The 27,289-nt window shown below is 39.9% G+C and overlaps 1 protein-coding gene across 1 annotated transcript; it reads left to right on the top strand.

Annotated features, from left to right (window-relative positions):
- Window positions 1–16,802: 16,802 nt before the first annotated feature.
- LOC132538601 (alanine--glyoxylate aminotransferase 2, mitochondrial-like) lies at window positions 16,803–24,098 on the top strand. Its single transcript, XM_060191217.1, has 3 exons — window positions 16,803–16,957; window positions 22,396–22,481; window positions 23,888–24,098. Exons 1-3 carry the CDS (start codon window positions 16,870–16,872, stop codon window positions 24,074–24,076), a joined length of 363 nt encoding a protein of 120 aa, XP_060047200.1. The 5' UTR covers window positions 16,803–16,869; the 3' UTR covers window positions 24,077–24,098.
- Window positions 24,099–27,289: the final 3,191 nt, after the last annotated feature.

Here is a 27,289-nt window from a genome sequence, read left to right as displayed (position 1 = left end):
CTTCCTGTTTCGTTATATCATTTAGGTTTATGCCCAAAAGGTTCCTGCTCACCCCTACACTACTATTCCTCTGTCATAGATAGTCTTTTACAGACTTTGAACCATCTTATGCGATGACTAGATAGAAAGATAGAAAAAGATGTAGAGATATTGTGAGGAGATGGTTGAGCAGGCAGCGCTTAACCTATGAGATGAGACCCTCCAGGTAAGTCTCTCTCTCTAAATAGGTGTTGAGCACAGGAGGGACACATAAATCTCACAAGGTTGGTGGCCATTTAAGCCTTCCCTCATCCACAGAGACGTCCTACATCTTCCCACCTGAGCACAGCATTCCTTAAAAACATTTAAGCCTGCTCCATTCTATATTTCCTTACTGTATTCATTAGATATAAAGGAATAGGAGGAGATGTTGGAGAATTATACAGATGCAGGCTTTGCCACTCCCTGTGATTCATCACAGTGCCCTTTTCAATCAATCCTATCCCGACACGTCACTCCTGGTTGTTGCCCAATAAAAGCCCTCCCACTTCCCCTGCCCCCCCCACTCTCGGCGCTCTCTCTCTCTCTCTCTTTCTCTCTCTCTCTCTCTCTCGTGGTCGCTCTGGTGACTGGGGAATGTTATGCATGTGCAAACTATTGTACTTACTGTTGAATGTAAAACATTAATTCACCAATTAAAAAAAAGAGAAAAAAAGAAATAGACAAAAAACAAAAAAAGAACTATCCCCCCAACTAATATGATTAATTAATTATTGATATTCTATAATTAATTAATAGTTAATTATTGATATTCTAGCTCTTTCTAAGACTACAGGAAACTTCTTACATTCTCCTTAAGGTCTTCATTTCTTCTAGTTCTGGTACCTTTAGGTACTTTCCTAACCTACATCTACATTAAATTACACATCATTTAACCAAGTAGCAAATACCAGATATAGGCTAAGGTTCAGGGATAGTTAATATTACAGTAGTTAGTAGTATCAAAGGATACAGGTGTACATGTATCAAAAAGCAAGGTACAATTATATAACTCAAAGTTAAAGTGCTCAATAATGCTTGAAGTGCCTAAAGAAGGCATCATAAATTCTCTAATTGATTGGACTTAGACCAAATTAGCTGGGCAGCCTAGCAAAAAGGTCCAAAGAAAACAGATCCCAAAAACCTAATTCTGGTTGGTTTTTGATACTCATTATTTAAACAACTAGGAGAAGGAATAAGATCATCAAATAGTGTTGGTATATTGTACAGATGTGGTTGAGTTAGGCAGGACACACAAACTACCATATTTCCATGAGAGTATTATTATATACATATCAATCTTCTGCCTTGTTTTAAAGTGACTCCTCCACCACCATGGTATCCCCTCAGGATATTGCTACAGTTGCTAGAACGCTTCCACCTTCCCAGCATGCCTTTTGTCTCTCTCCACCCCCTTTCCCGGCCAATCCCGTCCCCACTTGCCACTTCCGGAATTTCTCCCATAAAAGCCCTTCTGCTTCCGCCTTTCTCTCTCTTGCCTTTTTCCACTCTTCGGTGACCCAGAGAAGGGCTGCTGCACATAGCGGGAGGTGGCCATATTGCTAGCTCCACATGGCCTGAACCGCTGTGCTCTCACCCAACTCTGAGGCGTCTGGGTGAATAAAGATTGGCATTCCCAAACCGCCACAAATTCCTGGTCTCTTCTCTCTCCCCCATGACACAACCCGACAAAATAGGACTACAAAGTTGGATAAGGGCAAGAGACTAGCCCACTTAATAATGGCCCTTTTGGTCAATATCACACCACCTCATCCTCTGGGACTCTAGTTAGGGAATCCTTGAATTCCCACACAAATATGATGAGCTTAGACCTCTTGGATCCCTCTCTCCACCACAACTGATCAATTCCATCAGGAACAGCATATTGTGGGCCCTCCTAGGACCTTATCACACCATAAAGAAGCAATGTTAGGGATATCCCCAGTCTCCAAAGGGAAGCTGGGGTATCCCACCCTGCCACTCAAGGAAGACTGGTCCTGAAATGAGTGCAGCCTGCAATGTTTCCAGCTGTGAACTCAAACCAATAGGAAGTTAGAGGTTCCACAGGCTTTGGTGCCATATATATACCCTAGGTCAAGTGGATGGCAGTAAATAGCTAATTTTATGCACAGAATTATTTTTTTAAGAATGGGAGATACTCATTTCTCTAATCCAACTTTCTAGCCTCTTTCTCTACTCTAACACCATTCTCACCATACACTCAGACAGTATTCTTATCCAACTTCAAGCTAGCTATTAAACTCAAACAAAACTACTATAGTTGTGTGCCCCCAGGAACATGCTTAGAATGCACTTCCTAGTTTTCTTCTTTCCTAAAATCCCTAATCTCATCTGCTCTACTCCTAATTTCTGGCTTCTGTTCACGAAACATTTTGGCACAACTTATGTCCTGCCACCTTCCAGACACCAGGTTACACATGCTACTTTGATTCCATCCTGACTTCTCTGGACAGACTACCTCACCAATGTGTCCTGGAACCTCAAACACCCAGAGCTCTGGCCCACTAGGGAAAGATAGAAACAGGCTGGGGGTATGGATAAACCTGCCAACATCCATGTCCAGCAGAGAAGCAATTACAAAAGCCAGAACTCCTACCTTCTGCACCAGTAAAAAAAAAAAAACTTTGATCCATATTCCTGTGGGGAAAAAGTGATAGGAGGAAGAGAAAAGGGCTCTGAACTCCAGATCCATCAGCACCCAGAAAGAGAAAAGGAAAAGGAGAGGGATACACGAAGGTAGTAATGTTGTCATGAGTGGCTTGGAGGGGAAGAGAGGATTGGATCTGGAAGGAAAAGTAGGCAATTATGCATAAATGTAGACAGATACTAGTAGAGATGATGGTTGGCCCATGTCTACAACCTTGGGGGAACTGTGTTGGCTTCTGAAGATTCATAATTCTGGTTGACATGTTGACATGTAATTTTGTAAAATCAAAAAAAAAAAATGTAAAAAAATATATACATGGAAGCTTCCAATAAAAGCAATAGGATATGGCACTCTGTGTCTCTGTGTGGGAATTACATGAATTATACCCCTCTTGTCCCACAATCTTGTTGACCATTATTAAATCACTAATAATAAAAAAGAAGTTAAAAATAAGAAACATAAAGCATAACTTAGATTGGGTTTGGTGCACTGCACCAAAGAAAAAGACTCTGGGGTTGGGGAGGTGTCATATCCTGAAACATGATAGCAGAGGAAAACCTAGAAGGTGTTGAATTGTTAGGTAGAAAGCTGATAAATGTTACACATGTACAAACTACTGTATTTTATCATTGACTATAAACCATTAACCCCCCCCCAATAAAGAAAAACAAATAAATAAATATAAAGAGATTAAAAAAAAACTCAACATCTTGGAGAAGTTTCATGCAATTCTGATTGAATTAGAAGTTGGTGTCACTTTAATAGCTTTTAAATTGTACACACATTTTGCCCTAATTAAATTCTTCAATGAATTTATCCAATGAAACACAAATAGTGCACAAAGTTCTATGTTTTAGAATTTTGGATAAAATATAACTGTACCAGTAGGGACCTTGTAAATATGATATACAGACTTCCAGCTACATTTCCAGCATTAATAGGAATGTAGTGCTTAAAAGAAGCTAAACTACCTGAATATCAATGACTTTATGAATTCTTCAAAGTGCTTCTGCAGAATTAAGTGTTACATAGAAATCTAGTGACATAGGCAATCCCTGAGAGTCACAACTGAAACTTTCTTAACCCAGGGTAGAAATCACTATATCCATTACCAGTAGAAACATTTCAATGATATTTCGTACAAAACTTGCAAACTCTTGTGTGAAAAAGACATCTTCTGGTTGTCACAGTTCCAGGAAGTCTCTAAATTTTTGTGGAGAATACTTGTAAAAACACTACCAGAAGCTCATAAAGAAGACCACTTTTATCATTCTGTTGGGGAAGGGGGAGAGTAATCATCATGTGTCAATACCATGCTCAGAATCTCTCCTTTAACAAAATTCAGACTGGTATTCTAGTGTTATAGACATTTTCCCTACTCCAGTTTCCTCTCTCCTTCCTATCACATCTTAGGAAGGAGAAAAAGAATTTAACCACATGAGGACTTCATGGAACTAGACTGGAAAAGCTTAAGTAATGGATGGAAACAGAGCAGAAATTGACTTTTTAAACTATATGTCTAGTGATATGTTTATAAATACCACAATCCAGAAACTACTATAAGGGAGAGATGTAATTATACTATTTCAGTGCTCCCCAAATAATAACAGCAAATTACAGCTGAAAGCATAGCCACACCCTGACTTTTTGTAAAAAGGGGTCCTTAAGGAATCCCCTTGACAAGAGTGGACACAAAACCAAACTACAGCAAAATGAATTCTGACACCTGCAGCTACAGCAACATGAAAGATATCCAAGTTCCAAACAAGATTAATATAAAAGCTCACAATAAAGACTTTTATTACTTCAGGTTCTATAGTCCAATGTCAAACTCTCATGAACAATTTGCAAAGGATGTGGAAATAACAAAAAACAAAAGACAATCTGAAGAGGTAAAATGGGCATCAAATCAAACTCAGATACAACTTAGTGAAGAGACAATTAAAAATAATCAAACGGAGACTTCCAGAGGTGGGGCTACAGAGTAGCAGCAGCTGTGTTTTTCTCCTCTCCTCTCCCAAGTCAATTAGGAATCTCAAAGAAGATCACCTGAGAGCACAACAAAGTGAAACTAGGACTACTTTGGGAACCCACAAAATAACTGGTGAGTGAAAATACATGTGGTTCAAGGACAGAGAGGAACCTAAGGAAGGATTTCAGGGGCTAAAGCCTGTGTCCACTCCTGAGCAGATCTTAACAGTCTGGTAGCTTGCCAGTTGAAGAGCCGCCTCCAGTCTATTTTACCAACAAAAAGACTGCTGAAGGGAGGAGAAGACTCTTCCCCTAATGCCCACCAAGTGCAACTCTGAGTCTCCACTACTACTGCCCCCAGGGCAGGAGTAGTAGTGGGGACGCCCTGAGGCCAGGAAACTCAGGAGAAGACCTACACCTCTGTGGTCAAGAGATGGGGCTATGTAGTGGGAGATTTTCCACATTATTCTCCTGATGAGACCATGGTTAATACTCATAACCCACAGACTATAAATGGGATTTGTTCAGAAACTCACTGGTCCAAGTAGCATGGCCCAGCTTGATTTTGGTTGCCAGCAGAGAAGCTGAATTAAGCCCAGAGGTTCAGATATTTGGGCATCTCTTTGCAAAACTACTGTGCTATATCTCAAACACCCAGCTTTTTCTCTTGGTCAGGAGTGAATAATTAAGCTAAAAAAAAAAAAAACTACTTATAGGTAAAATCCCCTCAGGCTACCTTAGCCTACAGGGAAGAAAAAGAACAAAAGAGATTTTAATATCCACTGTGCTTCAACACTGGGATTGAGATAACATTGAAAAAATTATTAATTTTCAGGGAGTCAAGGGGTAGTGCAGCAGGTTAAGTACAGGTGGTACAAAGCACAAGGAAAGGTGTAAGGATCCCAGTTCGAGCCCCTGGCTCCCCACCTGCAGGGGAGTCACTTCACAAGCAGTGAAGCAGGTCTGCAGGTGTCTATCTCTCCCCCTCTCTATCATCCCCTCTTCTCTCCATTTCTCTCTGTCCTATCCAACAACAATGACAACAATAATAAATACAACAATAAAAGAACAAGGGCAACAAAAGGGAATAGATAAATATTTTTTAAATTATTAATTTCTTCAATTATGACCTCTTTAAGTACCTACTTAGACAAAAGTCAATTTAGGAAAAGAATCAACAGATTGAAAAGTACAGAGAGAGGGGCCTCATAACATACTATATACAATGGTCAAAAAAAGAAAAATTGGAGAAATGAATGAGAAAAAAATCCTAGATAAAAGCCCCCCAAAGCTAGAAGCAAATAAGAATGAGGACAACAACCAAACACTAATTGAGACAGTAGTCACAGGAGTGAAGAAAGAGTTTGAAAGAAATTTTAGCAGAAATGGGGAAACAACAAATGATACTCTGAAATAAAACACTGACTATATTCAGGTAATTAGAGAGCTGAAAGCTGAAATAGCTGAGCTAAGAACAAAACTAGCTAAACAAGGTAATACAGTATCAGAATATGGTAACAAAATAGCAGAGCTACAGAAAACTACAGAAAGGAGAGAGAACAGAATAAATGAGGCAGAAAACAGAATTAGTAAGATTAAGGATGAATTAGATAAAACTAAGAAAGAAGTAAGAGACCTCATAAAGAGATTAAGAGATACTGAAAACAACAAAAAGACATATGGGATAACTTTAAAAGAAATAATATATGCATTATCAGCTTACCAGAGAAAAAAAGAGAGGGAGGGGAAGAAAGTATTCTACAGGACATATTAGATGAGAACTGCTCTAGTCTGCACAACATAAAAGACATAAAGGTTCAAGAAGCCAAGAGGGACCCAAACAGAATTAATCCAAAGTTAAAGACATCAAGACACCTCATATTTAGAATTAAAAGGAATAAAGATAAAGAAAGGATCTTTACCCCCACCCCTATGGACATCTAATTTTTTATAAAGGGGCCCAAAATATTGAATGGAAGAAGGAGGCTCTCTTCAATAAATGGTGCTAGGAAAACTGGGTTAAAATAGGCAGAAGAATGAAAATGAACCACTTTCTCTCACCAGAAACAAAAGTCAATTCCAAATGGATCAAAGACCTGGATGTTAGACCAGAAACTATCAAATATTTAGAGGAAAACATTGGTGGAACACTTCCCTACCTAAACCTCTAGGACATCTTTGATGATACAAATCCAATTGCAAGGAAGATCAAAACAAAAACAAGTCAATGTGACTACATCAAATTGAAGCACCTCTACACAGCAAAAGAAATGACTACCCAAACAAAGAGATTCCTTCAGAATAGGAGAAGATCTTCACATGCCATACATCAGACAAGAGACTAATAACCAAAATATACAAAGACATGAGATCCAAAAGACTAACAAACACATGAAAAATAGTTCCAGGTCACTGATTGTCGGAGAAATACAAATAAAGACAACATTGAAATAATATCTCACCTTGTGAGAATGGTATACATCAAAAAGTGGTGTTTTCAACTCGTTATGTTGTTTTCGCCGGGCTGGCTTCACGGGTGGGTAACAGATGACCAGGGACTCATGGTTGAGCTGTAGGCAGTATCTCTTTATTCATGCAGGACGCAGCACAATCTAAGACGAGCTAAGTTAAACTCAAAGTACAGTACTCTAGAACTCACAATGCTGTCTTTATATATACTTGCCAAGTAAGGTGGAAACAGGATGTGACATAGAGAGGGTGGAGAGAAAAGTGACTGGTGAAAATCAAAGTGTGACAAAGAGGGGGCAGATTAGGCGAGAATCCTATCACTGAACCACAAATGCCCTGGAGGGAGGGTGGAACTTGTTAACAGTGGTTATGTAAATAGAATGAAGTGGTTATGTAAATAGAATAGTGTTAAGCAGGGGGGATTTAAACCAAATGAAACAGAAGGGGTCTCATGCATACCAACAATTCCCCCTTTCTTTTTAACTAATGGCCATTGTGGGGTGAACAGAAACGTATATCGTACAGGCGTTTTCAAAAGAACTGGCATAAGACATGGAAAACAAAATAGGTGAGCAGCAATAACCAGCGTGATGCCAAGGGGAGCTTTTCTTGCCTCAAAGGGCAAGGCCTAGCAGGCGAAAGGCCATTTCTTGCCTCTGGGAACGCTTCATGCCTCTGGGGGCATCTCTTGCCTCAAAGGGCGTTTCCTGCCTCTGTGGGCATCTCTTGCCTCTTGGGGCACTTCATGCCTCTGTGGGCATAACCTAATAAGAAGGGAGAGTTTTCTGACTCTGGAGCAGAGCCTGCAGGTGAGGGAACATGGTCTATAAAGTCTCAAGGCAATTGGCTGAAGTTAGTCTTTGAGAAACACAGCAGCATGTACCAGTAAGTCCGATGGAGGTGTCAGTCCAAAGTAGCTGACCACAAAAGAAAATGCCAGAGGATGAAACGCTGCACGTCTGTCTCAATGGGGAATGTCGGCCACAAGAATTCTGCTTTTCTGTAGAGAGTGAGCTTTGGAGTCTGTGAATCTGTTTCTTCAGGTCGTGCCAGGTCACCTCATTGGTTTCGGGGTGTGTTGTAGTCATTCCATCTTGTGGGCGATGTCAGAGAACAGGATCCAAATGGATTTCCAGGAATTCCATTTGAGTAGATGCTTTTTCATGTGAAGACTTTGACAGCTGAAATTCACCTACTTGTCAAACAAAACTTGTAGCAGATTAGAAGTTTACTATAATTGATAACTCCATTATAATTGGAAGTCCTTTCTAGTATGATTTTAAGGTTGTTTAAACAGTTTAAACTCAATAAAATGTGGAAAGGTAAACAGAAGAACCACGGTTAAAAGCCTCAGGCATGAGAATAATTAACATAATCATTGCACTATCTGCCCCACCCATAACTCATACAGTTTTCAGGATTAAACGTTTCAGATTCATGTCAAGACGTAAAAGAGAAATCAAAGGAGGGAAAAAACAATTTTTTGGATTGTTTAATGGATGTCTCTAGAAATCATGGCTGCATCCAGCATTTTTTTTTTAAGTCAATGTCAAACAAAAATTCAGTCATTCAAATCATTCTCTTATGAAACACAACTTGAACCAGATTATCAAGATCTCACCATGTAGGATTAAGAATCCCCGGAGGGCATCCTAGTCCAAAAAGGTCCTCGAAATTCCATTTAGGGTGTTTCTGACTGTTCCTGCTGGATTGCTTCAGGCACCCATTTTTAAAAGTGTCTTCCCATTGAAGAAAGAATCCAATCAGGAGAGTAGAACTAACCACGTGTCTCCATACTTGGGAACTGCCAGGGTACTCGAGAATGTTCTTCAAATTAGAGTAGTCCTTCTCCATGGGAAACATTCGAGAAGAAGTCCAGAAAGTTCCAGGGGAAATCCCCATGCATATCCCAAGGTCTACGACCACAGTCATAAAGAACCAAACTGTGGCCCGGAGCAAAATGTAGTCCTTTTCCTCAGGAAATATGGGAGAGGGAATCCAGAAAGTCCAAGGAGAAATCTCCGTGCATCTCCCAAGCTCTATGATCCCCGTCATAAGAAACCAAAGTTCCCGTTCAGGGAACCGAAATGTGGCCCAGAGTAAAATGTTAAAGAGACAGACTAACTGTCTCATGATGAAACAGTAGAGGCTTTGGCAAACCTCTTCATAAGTAGAAGAGAAGACCATAGTGCATAGGTAGGCAAAGTCTTCACTTATCTGGGAGTTGCACAGGTCCGGCCCCATGTTGGGCGCCATATGTTGTTTTCGACTCGTTATGTTGTTTTCGCCAGGCTGGCTTCACGGGCGGGTAACAGATGACCAGGGACTCATGGTTGAGCTGTAGGCAGTATCACTTTATTCATGCAGGACACAGCACAATCTAAGACGAGCTAAGTTAAACTCAAAGTACAGTACTCTAGAATCACAATGCTGTCTTTATATATACTTGCCAAGTAAGGTGGAAACAGGATGTGACATAGAGAGGGTGGAGAGAAAAGTGACTGGTGAAAATCAGAGTGTGACAAAGAGGGGGCAGATTAGGCGAGAATCCTATCACTGAACCACAAATGCCCTGGAGGGAGGGTGGAACTTGTTAAAAGTGGTTATGTAAATAGAATGAAGTGGTTATATAAATAAAATAGTGTTAAGCAGGGGGGATTTAAACCAAATGAAACAGAAGGGGTCTCATGCATACCAACAAAAAAGGACTGCAGCAACAAATGATGGAGAGGCTGTGGGGACAGAGGAACCCTTCTGCACTGCTGGTGGGAATGTAAATTGGTCCAACCTCTGTGGAGAGCAGTCTGGAGAACTCTAACAAGGCAAGACATGGACCTTCAATATGACCCAATAATTCCCCTCCTAGGGATATAACCCAAAGGCTCCATAACACCCAACCAAAACGATATGTGTACACCTATGTTCATAATAGCACGATTCGTAATAGCTAAAACCTGGAAGCAACCCATGTGTCCAACAAAAGATTAATGGCTGAGACAGCTGTGAAATATATATATGCAATGGAATACTATGCAGCTATTAAGAACAATGAACCCACCTTCTCTGACCCATCTATGTTAAATGAGGAATTATATTAAGTGAGCTAAGTCAGAAAGACAAAGATGAGTATGGGATGATCCCACTCATAAACAGAAGTTGAGAAAGAAGACCAGAAAGGGAAACTCAAAGCAGGATTTGACTGAGTTTGGAATAGAGCACCAAAGTAAAAATTTTGGATTGACAGTAAGGGTGGATGTTCAGCTTCAGAAGCGGGAGGGGGAGGCTTTTGGAAGGGGTGAGGATGGAATGGGACACAGTATTTTGGTGATGGGAATGGTTTTTATGTATACTCGTATTAAATTATAGTCATATACATCACTATTTAATTAATATGAGAGGGGAAAATTGATTGAAAGTCTCAAACCTTTTAATACACAGACAATAGGCTGAATCTCTGAAATGTTGACTCTCTTAAAAGCTTTGACCAGACCACATCAATAAAAGCAAAGCCAAAAACCACATGATTATCTCAATAGTTGCAGAGAAAGCCTTTGACAAAATCCAACACCCATTCATGCTCAAAACTCTACAAAAAATAGGAATAGATGGGAAATTCCTCAAGATAATGGAATCTATATACAGCAAATCTACAGCCAACATCACACTCAATGGACAGAAGCTGAAAGCATACCCCCTCAGATCAGGGACTAGACAGGGCTGTCCACTGTCACCGTTACTTTTTAACATAGTAGTGGAAGTTCTTGCCATAGCAATCAGGCAAGACAAATAAATCAAAGGAATACAGATTGGAAGGGAAGAAGTCAAGCTCTCACTATTTGCAGATGATATGATATATACATAGAAAAACCTAAAGAATCCAGCAGAAAACTACTGGAAGTTATTAGGCAATATAGCAAGGTGTCAGGCTACAAAATCAATGTACAAAAATCAGAGGCATTTATCTATAAAAACAGGAAAACTGAAGAAGAAGAAATCCAGAAATCACTCACATTTACTGTAGTAGCAAAATCAATCAAATACCTAGGAATAAAGTTGACAAAAGAAGTGAAAGACTTGTATACTAAAAACTATGAGTTGCTACTCAAGGAAATAGAAACTGATAGCAAGAAATGGAAAGATATCCCATGCTCATGAATTGGAAGAATAAATATCAAAATGAATATTCTCCCCAGAGCCATATACAAATGTAATGCAATACCCATCAAAGTTCCACCAAGCTTCTTTAAGAGAATAGAACAAACACTACAATCATTTATCTGGAACCTGAAAACACCTAGAATTGCCAAAACCATCTTGAAGAGAAGAAAAAGAAATGGAGGCATCATACTCCCAGATCTCAAAATATATTATAAAGCCATCAGCATCAAAACAGCATGGTACTGGTACAAAAATAGGTACACAGACCAGTGGAACAGAATTGAAAGCCCAGAAATAAATCCCCACACCTATGGACATCTAATCTTTGAGAAGGGGGCCCAAAGCATTAAATGGAAGAAGGAGGCTCTCTTCAATAAATGGTGCTGGGAAAACTAGGTTGTAACATGCAGAAGAATGAAATTCAACCACTTTATCTATCCAGAAACAAAAATCAACTCCAAATGGATCAAAGACCAGAAACAATCAAATACTTAGAGGAAAACATTGGTAAAACACTTTCCCACCTACACCTCAAGGACATCTTTGATGAAATAAACCCAATTGCAAGAAAGACTAAAGCAGAAACAAACTAATGGGACTACATCAAATTGAAAAGCTTCTGCACATCCAAAGAAACTATTAAACAAACAAAAAGACCCCTCACAGAATGGTAGAAGATTTTCATATGCCACAATCAGACAAGAAACTAATCACCAAAATATATAAAGAGCTCTGCAAACTTAGTACCAAAAAAGCAAATGACCCCATCCAAAAATGGGCAGAGGATATGAACAAAACATTCACCTCAGAGGAGATAAAAAAGTCTAACAAACATATGAAAAACTGCTCTAGGTCACTGATTGTCTGAGAAATGCAAATTAAGACAACATTGAGATACCACCTCACTCCTGTAAGAATGGCATACATCAAAAAGGACAACAGCAACAAATGCTGGAGAGGCTTTGGGGACAGAGGAACCCTTTTACATTTCTGGTGGGAATGTAAATTGGTCCAGCCTCTGTGGAGAGCAGTCTGGAAAACTCTCACAAGGCTAGACATGGACCTTCCATATGACCCAGTAATTCCTCTCCTGGGGTGATACCCCAAGGACTCCATAACACCCAACCAAAAAGAGGTGTGTACTCCTATGTTCATAGCAGCTCAATTCATAATAGCTAAAACCTGGAAGCAACCCAGGTGCCCAACAACAGATGAGTGGCTGAGATAGCTGTGGTATATATACACAATGGAATACTATGTAGCTGTTAAGAACAATGAACCCACCTTCTCTGAGTCATCTTGGACAGAGCTAGAAGGAATTATGTTAAGTGAGCTAAGTCAGAAAGATAAAGATGAGTATGGGATGATCCCACTCATCAACAGAAGTTGAGAAAGAAGATCTGAAATGGGAAACTAAATGCAGGATCTGACTAAATTGAAAGTAGGGCACCAAAGTAAAAACCCTGTGGTGAGGGGTAGACATGCAGCTTCCTGGGCTGGTGGGGGTGGGGTGGGTGGGTGGGATGGGACATAGTCTTTTGGTGGTGGGAATGCTGTTTATGTACACTCCTAGTAAAATGTGGTCATATAAATCACTAGTTAATTGATATGAGAGGGGGAAAATTAATTGTATGTCTCGAGGTTTTTAAAACACAGACTGAGTCTTTTTGGTATATAGGCTGTGTATTTGATATGTGGACTCTCTCAAAAGCCTAGGCCAAGTAGATCAGAAGCAACCAATGGTACAGCTACATACAAGATACTGGGTACTATACAGCAAACTCTAACAAAAGGACTTTTCAAAGTTAACCCAATGACCAAATAATGTGATGATGACATTAACTATCCATTGTCTTTTTGGACCCTAAGACAACAGGAACCTCACATCTCCACTATAGAGCCTATATTTACCCCAGTCCTGGAACCTTAGGATAGGGCCCATTTTCCAGCGTGCCTCTCCCAATCCATATCAAATAATATTGCATCTGCCGATCGCAACCTAATCAACACAATGATTGCCACCTCAACATGCTTCAGCTCAGACTGTCTCCAGAGACTTCAGGTGTGGAATGACAACCCTTCAGCTTCATTACTCGGGTGAGACCTTTCCTCTCATAGTATTCTCTAATTCCATCCCAGGTGGTTCACTTTCTAACAAAGTCCCAAAACCTAGATATACACCAGGTTCTGTGAGAGAGAGCATATGTTCACACTTATCCATAAACCAGTGCAAAATATATACCTGAAAGCAGAAGTACACTAGAGTTTGCAGTAAGTACCCCCCTAACACTTCCTCTCCACTATTCCAACCTTTGGGTCCATGATTGCTCTACAGTTTGTTTGGCTTTGTATGTTAACTCTCTTTTCAGCCACCAGGTTCCAGATGCCATCAGGATGCCGGCCAGGCTTCCTTGGACTGAAGACCCCACCAATGTGCCCTGGAGGTCCGCTTCCCCAGAGACCCACCCTACTAGGGAAAGAGAGAGGCAGACTGGGAGTATGGACTGACCAGTCAATGCCCATGTTTAGCGGGGAAGAAATTACAGAAGCCAGACCTTACACCTTCTGCAACCCACAATGACCCTGGATCCATGCTCCCAGAGGGATAGAGAATGGGAAAGCTATCAGGAGAGGGGACGGGATATGGGGATTGGGTGGTGGTAATTGTGTGGAGTTGTACCCCTCCTACTCTATGGTTTTGTTAATTTATCCTTCCTTAAATAAAAAATAAATTTAAAAAAAAAAGCTTAGACCAGGAATACCAGAAGCAATTACTCTATAGACACAGCTATATACAAATAATGTCAAAGGACATAAATTATGGTGATATTGTGTATGATACAGCAAATCCTAACAAAAGGGTTTTCAAAGGTAATCTGATTGCCAAATAATTTGATTACAGCAATAACTATCTATTGCCTTCTTAATCCCTAAAACAGTGGGAACCTCCCATTTCCTCTAAAGAGCCTATATTTCCCCCAGTCCTGGAACCTCTAGAGTGGGACTCACTTTCCTGCATGCTTCCCTCAATTCATACCAAGTGATATTGTATTTGTTGATTCCAACCTAATCAACGCAACTAGTACCACTTCAGTATGCTTCACTTCAGACTGTGTCTGAGACGTCAGGTGTGGAATGTCAACCTTTCAGCCTCATAACTCGGATAAGAACTTTCCTTTCATAGGATTCTCTAATCCATTTCAGGTGGTTCACTTCCTAACAAAGTCCCAAAACCTAGATATAGACCAGGTCCATGAGATAGGGCATATGTTCATATGTATCCATAAATTAGGACAAAATATATACCTGAAAGCAAAAGTGCACAGTAGTCTACAATGAGTCAGTATATGCAGCAAACAAGTAGAAAGACCTAAAAAGACATCACAAAGTTCATAATGAAATAGTGTCTTCTTAAATTTAGATACTCTCCTCACCTACTTCCTATTATACTTCCCTCACTCACACAAAAGCTAATCTTATTAAAGTAAGAACTGCAAAAGCTGAATAAGGGCAAGAGATTGGCATACTTTAATGGTGACTCTAGTCACTATAATGCCACCCCATCAGCTGGGGCCCTAGTGGAGGAGTCCTGAGATTCCCAAACAGACATGATTGGCCTAGACCTTGAATAGATCCCTCCCTCCATTGTTACTGGTCATCTCTATCAGGTACTACACAATGGACCCCTTTGTGGGCCCCCATAGGACCTTGCCTTCAAAGTGGTAGAGAATGTTCCATCCTCTAAAGGGAGGCTGAACAACATACTCTATGTTCCTCCTGAGGAAGATGGGTCCTGATATTGGGGCAGCTTGAAATGTTCCTACTCATGACTAAAGAATGTGAGCTCAGATCTATAGGTATGCAGAGGTCACATAGGTTCCTAAGCTGAAGATGGGCCTAGGATCAGATCAAATCGATGGTGTCTACAATCAACAACATTTATACCCCTTTCCCATATTAGGGAGCTACTCTCTTCCCTGACCCAGCTTTCTGGTCCTTTTTCCAGCCATGACATCATCTCCCCAGACAATAACTTGGATCCACCTGCATATCAGATGTCAGGCTCAGGAAAAAAAAAAATAGTATAGTCATGGGCCCTTTGGAATATAACTAAAATAGGCCTACTAACTATCTATAAAACAGAAAACCCCAACTCTTCACCTGAACTATTCTAGCCTTTAGGTTCATGATTAACCAACAATTTGTTTGGCTCTATATGTTAACTCTTTTTTCAGCTACCAGGTTCCAGATGCTAACATGATGCCAAGAAGACTTCCCTGGACAAACAACCCGACCAATGTGTCCTGGAGCACAGCTTCCCCAGAGCCCCTCCCCACTAGGTAAAGAGAGAGGCAGGCTGGGAGTATGAATCGACCTGTCACTGCCCATGTTCAGCGGGGAAGCAATTACAGAAGCCAGACTTTCCACCTTCTGCATCCCATGATGACCCTGGGTTCATACTCCCAGAGGGATAAAGAATAGGAAAGCTATCAGGGGAGGTGATGGGATACAGAGTTCTGGTGGTGGGAATTGTGTGGAATTCACACAATTTATATGTTTTATCCTATGGTTTTTGCCAATGTTTCCTTTTTATACATAAAATTATTTTTTAAATTCTTTCAGTTCAATCTATCCATTAGAATAATATATACCAACAAATCCATAGAATAATATATACCAACAAATAAGTGTGAAAATAAGTATATATATTTTTATATTACAGTAGTATATGTTAACCATACTAAAAGAGCTTTCTATGGTACTTTGGAGTTGGTGGAAGTAAGAAAGGCAATGTAAGTTTAAGAAAATAGAATATAATGAAGTACCCTCATTCCTTGGGTCTCAACTTCTTTCCTGAGCCTAAGGGAATACTTAGCTGGCCAGAGCTTTCTCTAACTATTTGCTGCCCCTTCTTCCTTTATTAGGACTCATCCCTATGAGTCTCTCCTGTCTTTTTTTTTTTAATGCCATTTTATTGAGAGGGGTTAATGGTCTACAATGCACATATTAACACATGGGTACAATTTCTCATCTCCCTATCATAGGTGTATGCAAAACACTCTCACACTCAACTTGGGTTCTTTTCCATCAAGCACTAGGACTACGAATTCCACAACTGCCCTTTCCCAAAGTCCTTTGTTTTGGTGAAACAGTCTTTTTTCTGCCAATTTTCTCATCTAGTCACTTCCAGCATATCTTCCTTACCTCCCTCCTCATCCCACTCCTCTTTTCTCAGTATCTGAGTCCTTCAACTAATTCTTAACCCTTTTCCCACACACCCCCCCACTCCCATCCTATGTTGTTGGTGGAATGTTGGTAGAACAGTCCAGAAGACCTTCAATTGGCCTGCCTGCTTTCTTTCAGTTTCCTTCCTCCCTTTGTCCTGTTTTCCTCTCCACACTTCTTTTCCCTCTTTCTCCTTTAAGGCCCTCTTGTCTGCCCAGAGAGTTTGAACTTGACTGTGTCCAAAGAAAGTTAGTAGCAAGTGCTCCTCCCCCTTCCCTTTCTGTCCTAATTTCAAAGTCCAGCCTGACTGACTACAGAAGTCCTGCTTCCAGTGAGAATTTGCTTCCTGCCTGAAAAAGATGATTCTAGCCTGGAGATATTTGTGGAGAGCTTTAAACTTGGAGAAACCCTCTCCTAGGATCCTTAAGACATGCCTTTCTTGGAACTGTGAGTGGAAACAAGGGGCAGGGGAGAGGGAAAGGGTTTGAGTTCTGGACACTGTTGCCTAAAATTCTGGCATGTTAGGCCAGGATGGGGTCTTAGAGAGAGATCATCTATCACTGAAAATCTCACACTGTCAGAACTGATGCCCCTTTCATGCCCAGTATTTTTTATTCCCCTTTTGTCCCAAGGTAAGATTCATGGATAATATAACCAGGCTATACACAAAGTGAAAATAAAAAATTATTATAGCTATATCAAGAAGGAATAAAAAGATCAATTCAAATGGATGATTAACTTCTAGGAGACAGATCCTATGAACAAACTTTAAAAACACCCTCTGAAATTTCCAACTTGCCCCCAGAAGTGGTAAATGCTGTCAATTACCAGAAAGGAAATTGAGGCCAAGAACAATATGGTTGATTTACCTAAAGAAACTCAAGCTAGGATAAGACCCTGAGCCTTCTCCTACTCAAACAGAAATATGAGACCAGATTGGCTAACCATTTGTGTCTTCCTGTGTTCTCTGCAATATGCTTGTGAGAATCACATATACCTTGTTTTTCTGGAAGCTTACATTCTTACCAATTCCCTTCATGCAAACATGTGCAGAAGCACATGCCATAAGGGGATCCCTGTTCCACAGACCCAAAATGGATAGAGGAGACCCTTTTCCAGTCCCCATCACCATCAAGTTTATCTTCATTTTCTCTTCATTTCTCTTTTCTATTTCCCCACCTTCCTCCCTTATCCCACCCCATCCCCATAAGTTAAAATCCTTTGAAATACAATGAATGAATGAGGGTGCGCCCTGTGCAAACATTACTATGTGCAAGCATCTGCAAGGGAAGCTCCATGAGTGCTAAATCAGTGTTACAGGTGTCTCTTTTTCTCTGTCCCTTTTTGTCTCCCTTCCCACCTCAATTTTTCTCTACTCTATCAAATTAAAAAAGGAAATAATAATGATAGTGATGACAATGATGATGCATATCTAGTACTTTATGTCCATTCTCTTCTATCATCGTCAGCCAAACTTAGTGAGTCTACTTGTCCCATTTCACAGATGAGAAACAAGAATTAATAAATTTGGTCAACAAGCTTTTGCTCTTCTTCATGAACTTTAATGAGAAACTTCTACCCAAAATGTCCCCTGGTTAATTTATGGGAAGTCCCCCTTCTTAATTACCCAGGACTAGGGCTAGAGAAGATCAGTGGGGTAATGACTTGATGGTTCCTAAACAGTTCAAAAACTTTTCCAGCTTAATATTCTCTGAGCCCCCACTGAGTCATACCCCATGTTTTTGCTCTATATACTTCATACCTCTTAGCATATTTGTTCAATCTATCTAACTAGGTGGAAATTTCTCCCACCATCTATTAGAGAACTCCTACACAACCTTTAGAATTCTGCTCAGATAACCTAGCACTCAATAACATGTATTGGAATATTGATATTGCTTTATGCTTTTATTTTAAACAAAAACATCATTCATTTCTGGCTTTTGATGATGCCAGGGATCATACCTGGGACCTCTCACATGCAAATCCTATGTTCTACCTAGTACTTCTCATGGCAACTTTTGTGTGTTACCATTGTGCCTCACCACTCATGAAGCTTCCCCCTGCAGGTGGAGACTGGGTGCTTGAACCCAGGTCCTTGCACATGGTAATGTATACGCTCAACCACATACACTCAACCACATACTCCACTGCCCAGCTCCCTGTGTTTGCTTTTGCAGATATGAGTCATTCCTTTAAACTGCTGCATTTTCCTCAGTTTGGATCTCCTGCTTTTCTATTTCACACTCAAGTTGATTGAAATGTAGAATTATTTCCCCTTGCACCAGGTGGAGACCATGAGCATCCTTATCCTTTCCTTCACACACAACCAACTCACTGAACCCTAGATTTGACACCTGTGGGCACTTGATTTTATTTATGCAAAGGTGGTGATGTTCTTCAAATAAAATGCCACCGTAAATGTTGTCCAGATGAACTGAAGTATAAATTGGTAATGGGTGAAAACACTAGCTTTTATCTATATTTCTTATCCAGCCTAAAAAGGTAGCATCCATCAGAACATTTAAAATGTTTTTTAAAGGCATAATAAAAACTATACAGAAGTAGAGCTGGAATTCAACTTTCTTAGTCCAGAGATCAGCTGAAGGCCCAACCCTGCACCATTCTCTCTCTCTCTCTCCCCCCCTCTCTCTTCCCCCCTCTCTCTCTATCCCTCTCTCTCTCTCTATCCCTCTCTCTCTCCCTTTCCCTCTCTCTCTGTCTCCCTCTCTTTCACACACACACACACACAGTCCATATATTTCAAATAAGCACAACTTCCAACATAATAGGACTTTGATTAACCCTTAATTCTCATTTCTTCAACTGAATAAAGAATACAGGAGGTTATTTATATATTTTAATATTCTTCTTAAAAATAAAGAAAATCAAAGCATTTTTATTCTTTCTGTGATATGTTACTACTGTTCTTTTTATTTAGACCAAAGATTTTTTCCCAAAACACTTTATTGAAGGGTTAATGATTTACAGTACAGTTGTTGACACATAGGTACAATTTCTTATCTCCTCATGATGTGTCTGCAAAACATCCTCACCCCCAACTTAGGTCACTTTCCACTGTCATGCACCAATACCCAAAGGTTCCAAACCCCCCACCCCCCCGCCCAGAGTACTTTGTTTTGGTACTATACACTACCAGAGTTCTTGCTAGACCCCATGTCTGCAGCAGTCCACAACTCCCAACAGACTTTTTCATGTAGAGGGTGAGAGACATTGACAGAGAGAGAGGGAAAAAAAGAAATGATACCACAACCCTACTCCACCACCACTAGTGATGCTTTTTCCAGGGAAGTGCTCCCATGTCGTGGATGGGGATAGAACCTAGGTCCCTGTTCATGGTAGAGTATGTACTCTACCCAAAGAACTATATTCCATACACCTATTAAAATTCTTTTTTTTTATTAGATAGGACAGAAAGAAAATGAGAGGGGGATGGGGAAAAGACAGGGAGAAAGAAAACACCTGCATCCCTACTTCACCATTCATGAAGCTTCCCCTCTACAGGTGAGGAGCAGGGGCTCAAACCTGGGTTCTTGCACATGGTAACAAAAGCTCTCAGTGAGGTGTGCCCCTGCCTGTCCCTCAAAATTCGTTTTCAAATTGGGCCATTTAGTGGCATGGGTAGATATGAAAAGCAATAGATTTTTGAGGTATGGTCTAGATTCATTTCATGCACTGACTATTTTTCCTATGTGCTTGCTTGTTATCTGTCTGTACTTCTTCCTTTAGTCCTTCCTGCCTGCCTTGTTCCTTAGGACAGGATTTTGTATTTTTTTAATATGGAACCTTTTTTCCATCATCACATTCCTACCTTCAGTAAGGAAGACAATAGAATGAATAAGTGAGTAAAACTACTTTGAATTTTTAAAACTCAGACTTTTATCAAATCTTTCTTTACAATTCTCTTACACTCCAGCCTACTTTGATAATTCCCATAAACTTGGTGTCAAGAGAGCTTACAGCCTCCTCAAAAGGAAATCCCAATTTTTCAGATAAAAAGAATGAAGTTGAAGCAGTGAATGGAAATTGAATTCTTAGAAACACACAATTTTTTTCTTCCAATCTTAGAAGCATAACTAAAATGAGTTTTTCAAAAAGCAAAATTCTCAGAAAATTAAACTATCATTTCTCAGGTCATTTTATACATGGATAGGCAAAAGTCACTAGCTATTAGATTATGAGCAAATGAATGACATAAGTGATTATTTAAAGCAGAAAAGTGAATGAGATCTCTTTACAAGAAAAAAATATATATACTCAGTCAGTACTTTCCACCTGCATTTAATAAACACAATACTTCACTGTGTTTCCCGCAAGTATGACTTCATAGCTACATAAAACATCAAAATTTCACTCATACATGCAAGCTTTTATACTGAATAAGAGGCATCATTTCCTCAGCTTTTTACATCTGTACAATGATCTCAATATTAACCTTAGATCTTCAAAATCAGCAGTATGCTTTTCCAAGAGTACTTATAAGGCCTGTACACATTTCCTCCAGCTTTGGTCTCTGATTCCACTATGTCATCCTACTTTCATAAAAAGGTTAAAATATGGCCTGGAAACAGTGGTGAAAAGGTCACTAAGTGAGCAAAAGATAGAAGGAAAGACATCCAAAAACCTAGAGTCTTATTTTTTTCATTAGATTACTAGATTGGTGACTTTTAGCAAATTAAAATTATTTTAAAGCAAATTCATGCTTTAAAAAATTAACTCATCACTTTACATTGATTTCCTCATCTATAAAATAAATATTTGGGGGCCAGGAGAATAACTCACCAGGTTGAGTGCCTGTCTAGTCAGACAAGTGACCCAAATTCAATTCCCAGTATCACATTAGAGTACTATGGTACCAGGGGTATTACTAGTGGTGTGGTGTCTCTCCTCTCTCCATCTCTCTCTCTCTCTCTCTCCTCTCTCTGAAAAAAATAAGCTAAAGGTTCATTTGGATGCCATGTGTGCAACCCAGGTTCAGGCCCAGCCCCCACTGCATTGAAGGAATCTTCACTGCTGTGACCTCTTTCACTCTGTCTCTCCCTGTCTCTTCCTCTATCTAAAAAGAAAAAGAGACTTCTGGAGGTGTGTCATGGAGTAGTAGCAGTTACCACATATCACTCCCCTGATCAACTAGTGAAAGCAACAAAATATCACCTGAAAACTCATCAAATTACAGCTGGGGATCCTTCAGAAACTCACTAAGCCACAGATGGGTACAGGTTCATGTAATCAGCATATGGAAAAAAGGTGAAGAAGAAATTCACAGGACTTAAGAAGTTATGCTTAGTGGTAGCTAGCACCATTTTAGTAGTTGCACAGCAAAGTAAGGTAATGGCTTTATTAATTTATTTATTTTGGATAAAGGCAGAAATTGAGAGAAAGATAAACACCTGCAATACTGTTTCAACTCTTGTGAAGCTTCCTCCCTGCAGGCAGATGACTGGGAACTTGAATCCAGGTCCTTGTGCACTATAATGTGTGCACTCTACCAGGTACACATCACCCAACCCTCTTACTTGATTTTTTGTTTTGTTTTGTTTTTTAATTTTACTTATTGATTTACTTATTATTGGATAGAGACAAAGAGAAATTGAGAAGATAAGGAAATAGAGAGACACCTACAGCCCTGCTTCATCACTCATAAAGCTTTCCCCCTATCGGTGAGGACCAAAGACTTGAACCCTGGATCTTTCACACTTTAATATGTGTGCTTAACCAGGTGCATCACAGCCTGGTCCCTTAAATGACTTCTTAACAGAGAAATAAAATTATGTAAGGACCTTAGCCCAGGTAGCTCTGTGACTTTTACAAGTGTCCCTGTGTGGCACTTAATAGGAAATTCTAACTCTCTTCACTTTTGGTAGCTGCTTCCTGGACAACTGTCACCAAGCTCAGTCTTCACACAAAACCCAAGATGCCTCCATGTGACTTTACACCCGAAAGATACCAGGTAAAAATGGTTGGGGAGGTGGTTCAGCAGGGGGACTGTAGTTTTGCTGGAGTAAGGTTTTTGTTGTTGTTTTGTTTGCTTGTTTTTGATTCCTGGTGCTGCATATGCTGAAGCAGTGCTCTGGTTTGTCTCTCTAAATAAATAAATATATCTTTTTTAAAAAGATATCAAGTGGACTGGCAATATAGTTGGATACTGCTTTGCCATGTTCATGACCCAGCTTCAAACCCAGCCCCCACTGCATTGAAGCCTCAGTTCTGTGATCTTTATCTCTTTGTCTCTCTATCCAAAGAGAGGGAAAAAAGATACCAGGTAAGAGAACTTTAGGAAAAGTTTTTAAATAGTTCTTCTATTTGGGATAGTTAAATTGCTTCTTTAAGAAAGACTCTCCAAAATAAAGTAAAATAGAAGAAAGGACCCACAAATGTTTCTGCCCACCAATAACTATAATTTTCTTCTCAAACTAATAAAAATTGCTCATCTTTTTCCTTCTCTCTCCTTAAACTCCCAGATATTTCATTCTGCATAGTATTCATAGTTTGGAAATTATAGAATCAATATATTGCTTGGTGTCAGGACTTCACAGGGACTTTATGTCTGCATGATTTCATCATTCCCTGTGAAGTCCTTTAAGAAAAAAAAAATATATATATATATAATACAGTGAGAAGGAGAGACACACAGCACTGTTTCATCTTTCATGAAGATTCTCTAATGCAAGTGTTCCTGTATGTTGGCCAGAGCTCATGTCCTGGTCCTTGTACAGTGTACACTCTGTTGAGTAAGTTAGCACCTGCTCTCCATGAGAAGTTTAATAATTAAAGAGATAAGCACTGCTATCACTTCTCTTAAAAAATAAAGACTACATTTGAAAGAAAAAAGAGAGAGAGAAAGAAGGAAGGAAGGAAGGGAGGGAAGAAGGAAGGAAGGAAGGATGGAAGGAAGGAAGGGAGGGAAGAAGGAAGGAAGGAAGGAAGGAAGGAAGGAAGGAAGGAAGGAAGGAAGGAAGGAAGGAAGGAAAAGGAGAGAGAGAAGAGAAAGAGAAAGGGAGTGAGAGAAAAAAGAAAGGAATGGAGAGAGGAAAAGAAGAGAGAAAAGACAACTTCAGACACCTTGAAAGTGCATTTTCTAAATCTCAAATCCATAGTCTTCTATTAAAATAGAAACTGCCTTCACATCTGATCTAGAAAAGGATCAAAGGGCCACATTATTGTTTTCACCTACTTAGTGTCCTGCAAGGAGGATACTGGCCAAACATGCCCTCTCATTAACCTCTGTAGGGAGGCAGCCCTGTGCTGTGTCAGCAGAGTCCAAGCACTACAGTAATGACCTGCTGTTGACCTTGTAGAAAACACAGAACTAAGGAAAAGAAAGTTTCTAAACACCTAACTCTTGCCTGTCTCCAGTCCCTTGCCTACAACCATGTTCTGGAAATCAACAAACAGCATCTTTCTCCTACACTGCTGGCATACTTTACAAAGCCTTTGCTGTTACACCAAGGTCACATGGAGTGGCTCTTTGATTATGAGGGCAACAGATACCTGGATTTCTTCTCTGGGATTGTCACTGTCAGTGTTGGCCATTGTCATCCGTGAGTATACTAAAAATATCAGGAATTGGAGCCAGTGGGGAAGGGGAGGAGAGGGATCCACTCTTGAAGAATATATGGAAAAAGGCTAATAATCATGTGAGCAATTCAAAACCTTGGTTAATCATTCTGAAATAGTCGAGAAACATCTGCTTGTTCAGCGTCATAGAGAAAGAAGAGCTCTGCACTTCAACCCTTTGTGTGAAGGGGAAAGGATTTATTGTATAAGGCTGCACAGTATAAGAATGGGGTATGCAACATTCTGCCAACCTCTCCCTCATGGTTCCTTTAACATGCCTTGGGTAGGAGCAGGGGCTGGAACCCTAAGACCCGGGTCTCTCACCTCTCCCAATATTTTCTCCCATTCACTTCCCACAAAAAGGAAAATGGACAGTACCTTCCCCACCCCTGTGTTTCCTAAATACTCCCTAAGAAATTCAGTCCTTTGGTTTTAAGTTTCATCTTCCTATTCTTAGGTCTACCCCACTCAGTTTATGACTGGAACACTATTGCTATTTTCTGGAGGGTAGAGGGAATTGACACTACCCCTTTTCTTTTTAACAGTGCAAAATCTAGTCATTCTCAGTGCATGTGAAATGTGGTTTTCACTTTGTGAGTGGAGTAGTGCTGTGTGTGTTTCTCCTCTGAAAGCTTTCCAAAGTGAGTAAATACACTGAGGAAAGGCAGATAGAAAGGCAAATAATTCTCAGAGAACATAAGATGGGTGTGGAAGGGTAGCCAAAGATGAAGCACGAAAATCACTAGACTGAGGCTCTTCTTCATCAACTCTGAGAAGTAAGGAGAGAAAGGGTAAGAGAAAATGATGTCTGAAAATTTATGTCAGAGCTGTATGGCTCCACAGATCTTCACTGCAACCCTAACCATAAATCAGCACAACTGTCCTCAGTAGACACTTTATAGTCCTTTATTTTGTTCTCTTTTCCTTTCTTTCTTTCCTTCTTTCTTTCTTTCTTTCTTTCTTTCTTTCATCACTGGGACCTCACCACTCCAGACCAACTCTTTCAGATAGGAATACAGGGGCAAAGAGAAAGTTTCCTTCAGTGAGCTGGGGGCTGGGCTCAAACCTGGGTCATACCAATGACAAAATGGGCTATCCAAGTGATCTATTTTGCCAACTTCTGTGATGTCATCTAATTTTATGATCTACCCTTGCTGACCTTTCATAGTCACAAGGCCCAAGTGATGACTCAACAGATTAAGCACATAGCTAACCATATATGAGGCCCTGGGTTCAACCTTTAGCACCACATAGGATCACTATGAAAAACACCGAGGGACATCCATAGATGGTAGAGTGGTACTGTGATGTCTCTTTCTCTCTCAAAATATAGGATAAAATTTCAGTCATATTACATATGTACAAAATATTAGGTTTGTTTGTTTGTATGTTTGTTTTTACCAAAACACTGCTCAGCTCTAGTTTATGTGGTGCTGGAGATTGAACCTGGGACTTTGGTGCCTCAGCCATGAGAGTCTCTTATGCTATCTATTCCCACCTTGGGTTTATTTCTTGGTATTACATTTAAAAAATAATGTAGCTAACAAGTCACAATATTTAGAACAAAAATAAAACAAGTTTGACAAAATAAATTGGTGATATAGAGACATCACAATGGTTCTGCAAAAAGTCTTTCATGACTGGCCTTCTGAGGCTCCAGGATCAATTGCCAGCGCTAAAATAAGCCAAAGCTAAGCAGTGGCTTAGCTGGAAGAGCACACATGTTACAATGCTCAAGGACTTCATAAGCAGTGGAACAGTCCCACGAGTGTCCTCTCTCTCTCTCTCTCCCTCTCTCTCTCTCTCCCACTATCCATCCATCCCTTTATTAAAAAAATTAACTAGAGCTAAGGATCTTTCTCTCAAGCAGCTATCAAGCGCTGAACAATAAGTGGTACCTCCAAGAACCAGTTTTTCCCTTATCCTCCCAAAGCCAGCCTCCCCCATTCCAGCTTCAGGAGACATTAGTCCCATTAAAGGTCCCCAAACATGCAATATATGTTTTGGATGCAATTTAATACATAGAACAAGGCTAGAAAGATAGCTTACCTGGGAAGGTGCCTGCTTTGCCATATACTTGTCCAAGGTTCAAAGCCAACTCCCACAGTACTTCAGTGCTGTGGTATCTTTCTCTCCCTCAATCTTTCTTTCTCTTTCTTTTTTTTTAAGTTTAATTTTAACTCTGTTTTCACATCTTAATTTTTTCTACTGTTTTATTTTCTTTATTGGGAGATTAATGGTTTATAGTTAACAGTAAAATACCATAGTTTGTACATGTGTAACATTTCTTAGTATTCCACATTGTCTGTCTCTTCTCTTTTTGTATAGGCGTAATTAATGATTTACAGTCAACAGTAAAATACAGTAGTTTGTACATATGTAAAATTTCTCAGTTTTTCACATAACAATTCAACCTCCTCTAGTCCCTTCTCTGCCATCATGTACCTGGATCTGAATCCTCCCTCCCCCGCCACCCCAGAGTCTTTTACTTTGGTACAGTATACCATGTCTTCATCTTTCCATCTGAAAAAATAAATAAATATGGAGCAATGAAGCCCTGATATTGACAAAAGTAAATAAATAATAAAACATAGAATAAGTATACACCAAAGAGATAAAGGAAAATGAAATTGAGGGAAATAATTAAATGTTATCATTGAATCTTCCCAATAACATGCAGCATTGCCCCTGTTTACTACAGTCCATTCTCACAAGCTTTCATGACCTTTGTCTTTCTCCTGATCTTCTGATATCTCAACTTTATCCATCTTATACTGTAACTCAGGAAGTGCCAAGCTATCTCTTTAGTTTTCTTCTCTATAGTCTCCTTTTATTCCTGATTATTCCCTCCATAGGATCAGTCTAATCCCAATATCCCTGCATAGCTCATTTATTTATGACATTTCCAGCAATATTATCCAACTGTTATTTTAGCCTTCAACCCTCACCAATCTATTAAAAGTCTAAAATATCCAGATGTTGCATTAGGATACTTTATATTTCCCAGAACGTCCAGAATACCCTCTATTGTGTGATATTCAACAATCAGCTGAAATTCAACATTTCTAAGATCAAATTCATCATAGTGCTACTTCTATTCATATGTTCCTGGAACTCCTTTGAGTCACCTACTCCGTGGAAGTCCTCTGCCAGGAGCTAAGCAATTCACTGTGTTTCTCAACTAGCCCTGGGATTTCCCCC

Source organism: Erinaceus europaeus, chromosome 5 (assembly GCF_950295315.1).
Source record: "Erinaceus europaeus chromosome 5, mEriEur2.1, whole genome shotgun sequence".
Lineage (NCBI taxonomy): Eukaryota > Metazoa > Chordata > Mammalia > Eulipotyphla > Erinaceidae > Erinaceus > Erinaceus europaeus.
The sequence above is the reverse complement of the archived record's forward strand: the minus strand, read 5'-3'. Positions and strand labels throughout refer to the sequence as shown.

What these genes read in the sequence shown, in the direction of transcription:
- LOC132538601 (XM_060191217.1), top strand. Translation starts at nt 16,870, where the DNA reads ATGATTCTAGCCTGGAGATATTTGTGGAGAGCTTTAAACTTGGAGAAA. An exon ending in GACATGCCTTTCTTGGAACT is followed by an intron (nt 16,958 to 22,395) that starts GTGAGTGGAAAC and finishes CACTTTTGGTAG; the next exon opens with CTGCTTCCTGGACAACTGTC. An exon ending in TTACACCCGAAAGATACCAG is followed by an intron (nt 22,482 to 23,887) that starts GTAAAAATGGTT and finishes GCCTGTCTCCAG; the next exon opens with TCCCTTGCCTACAACCATGT.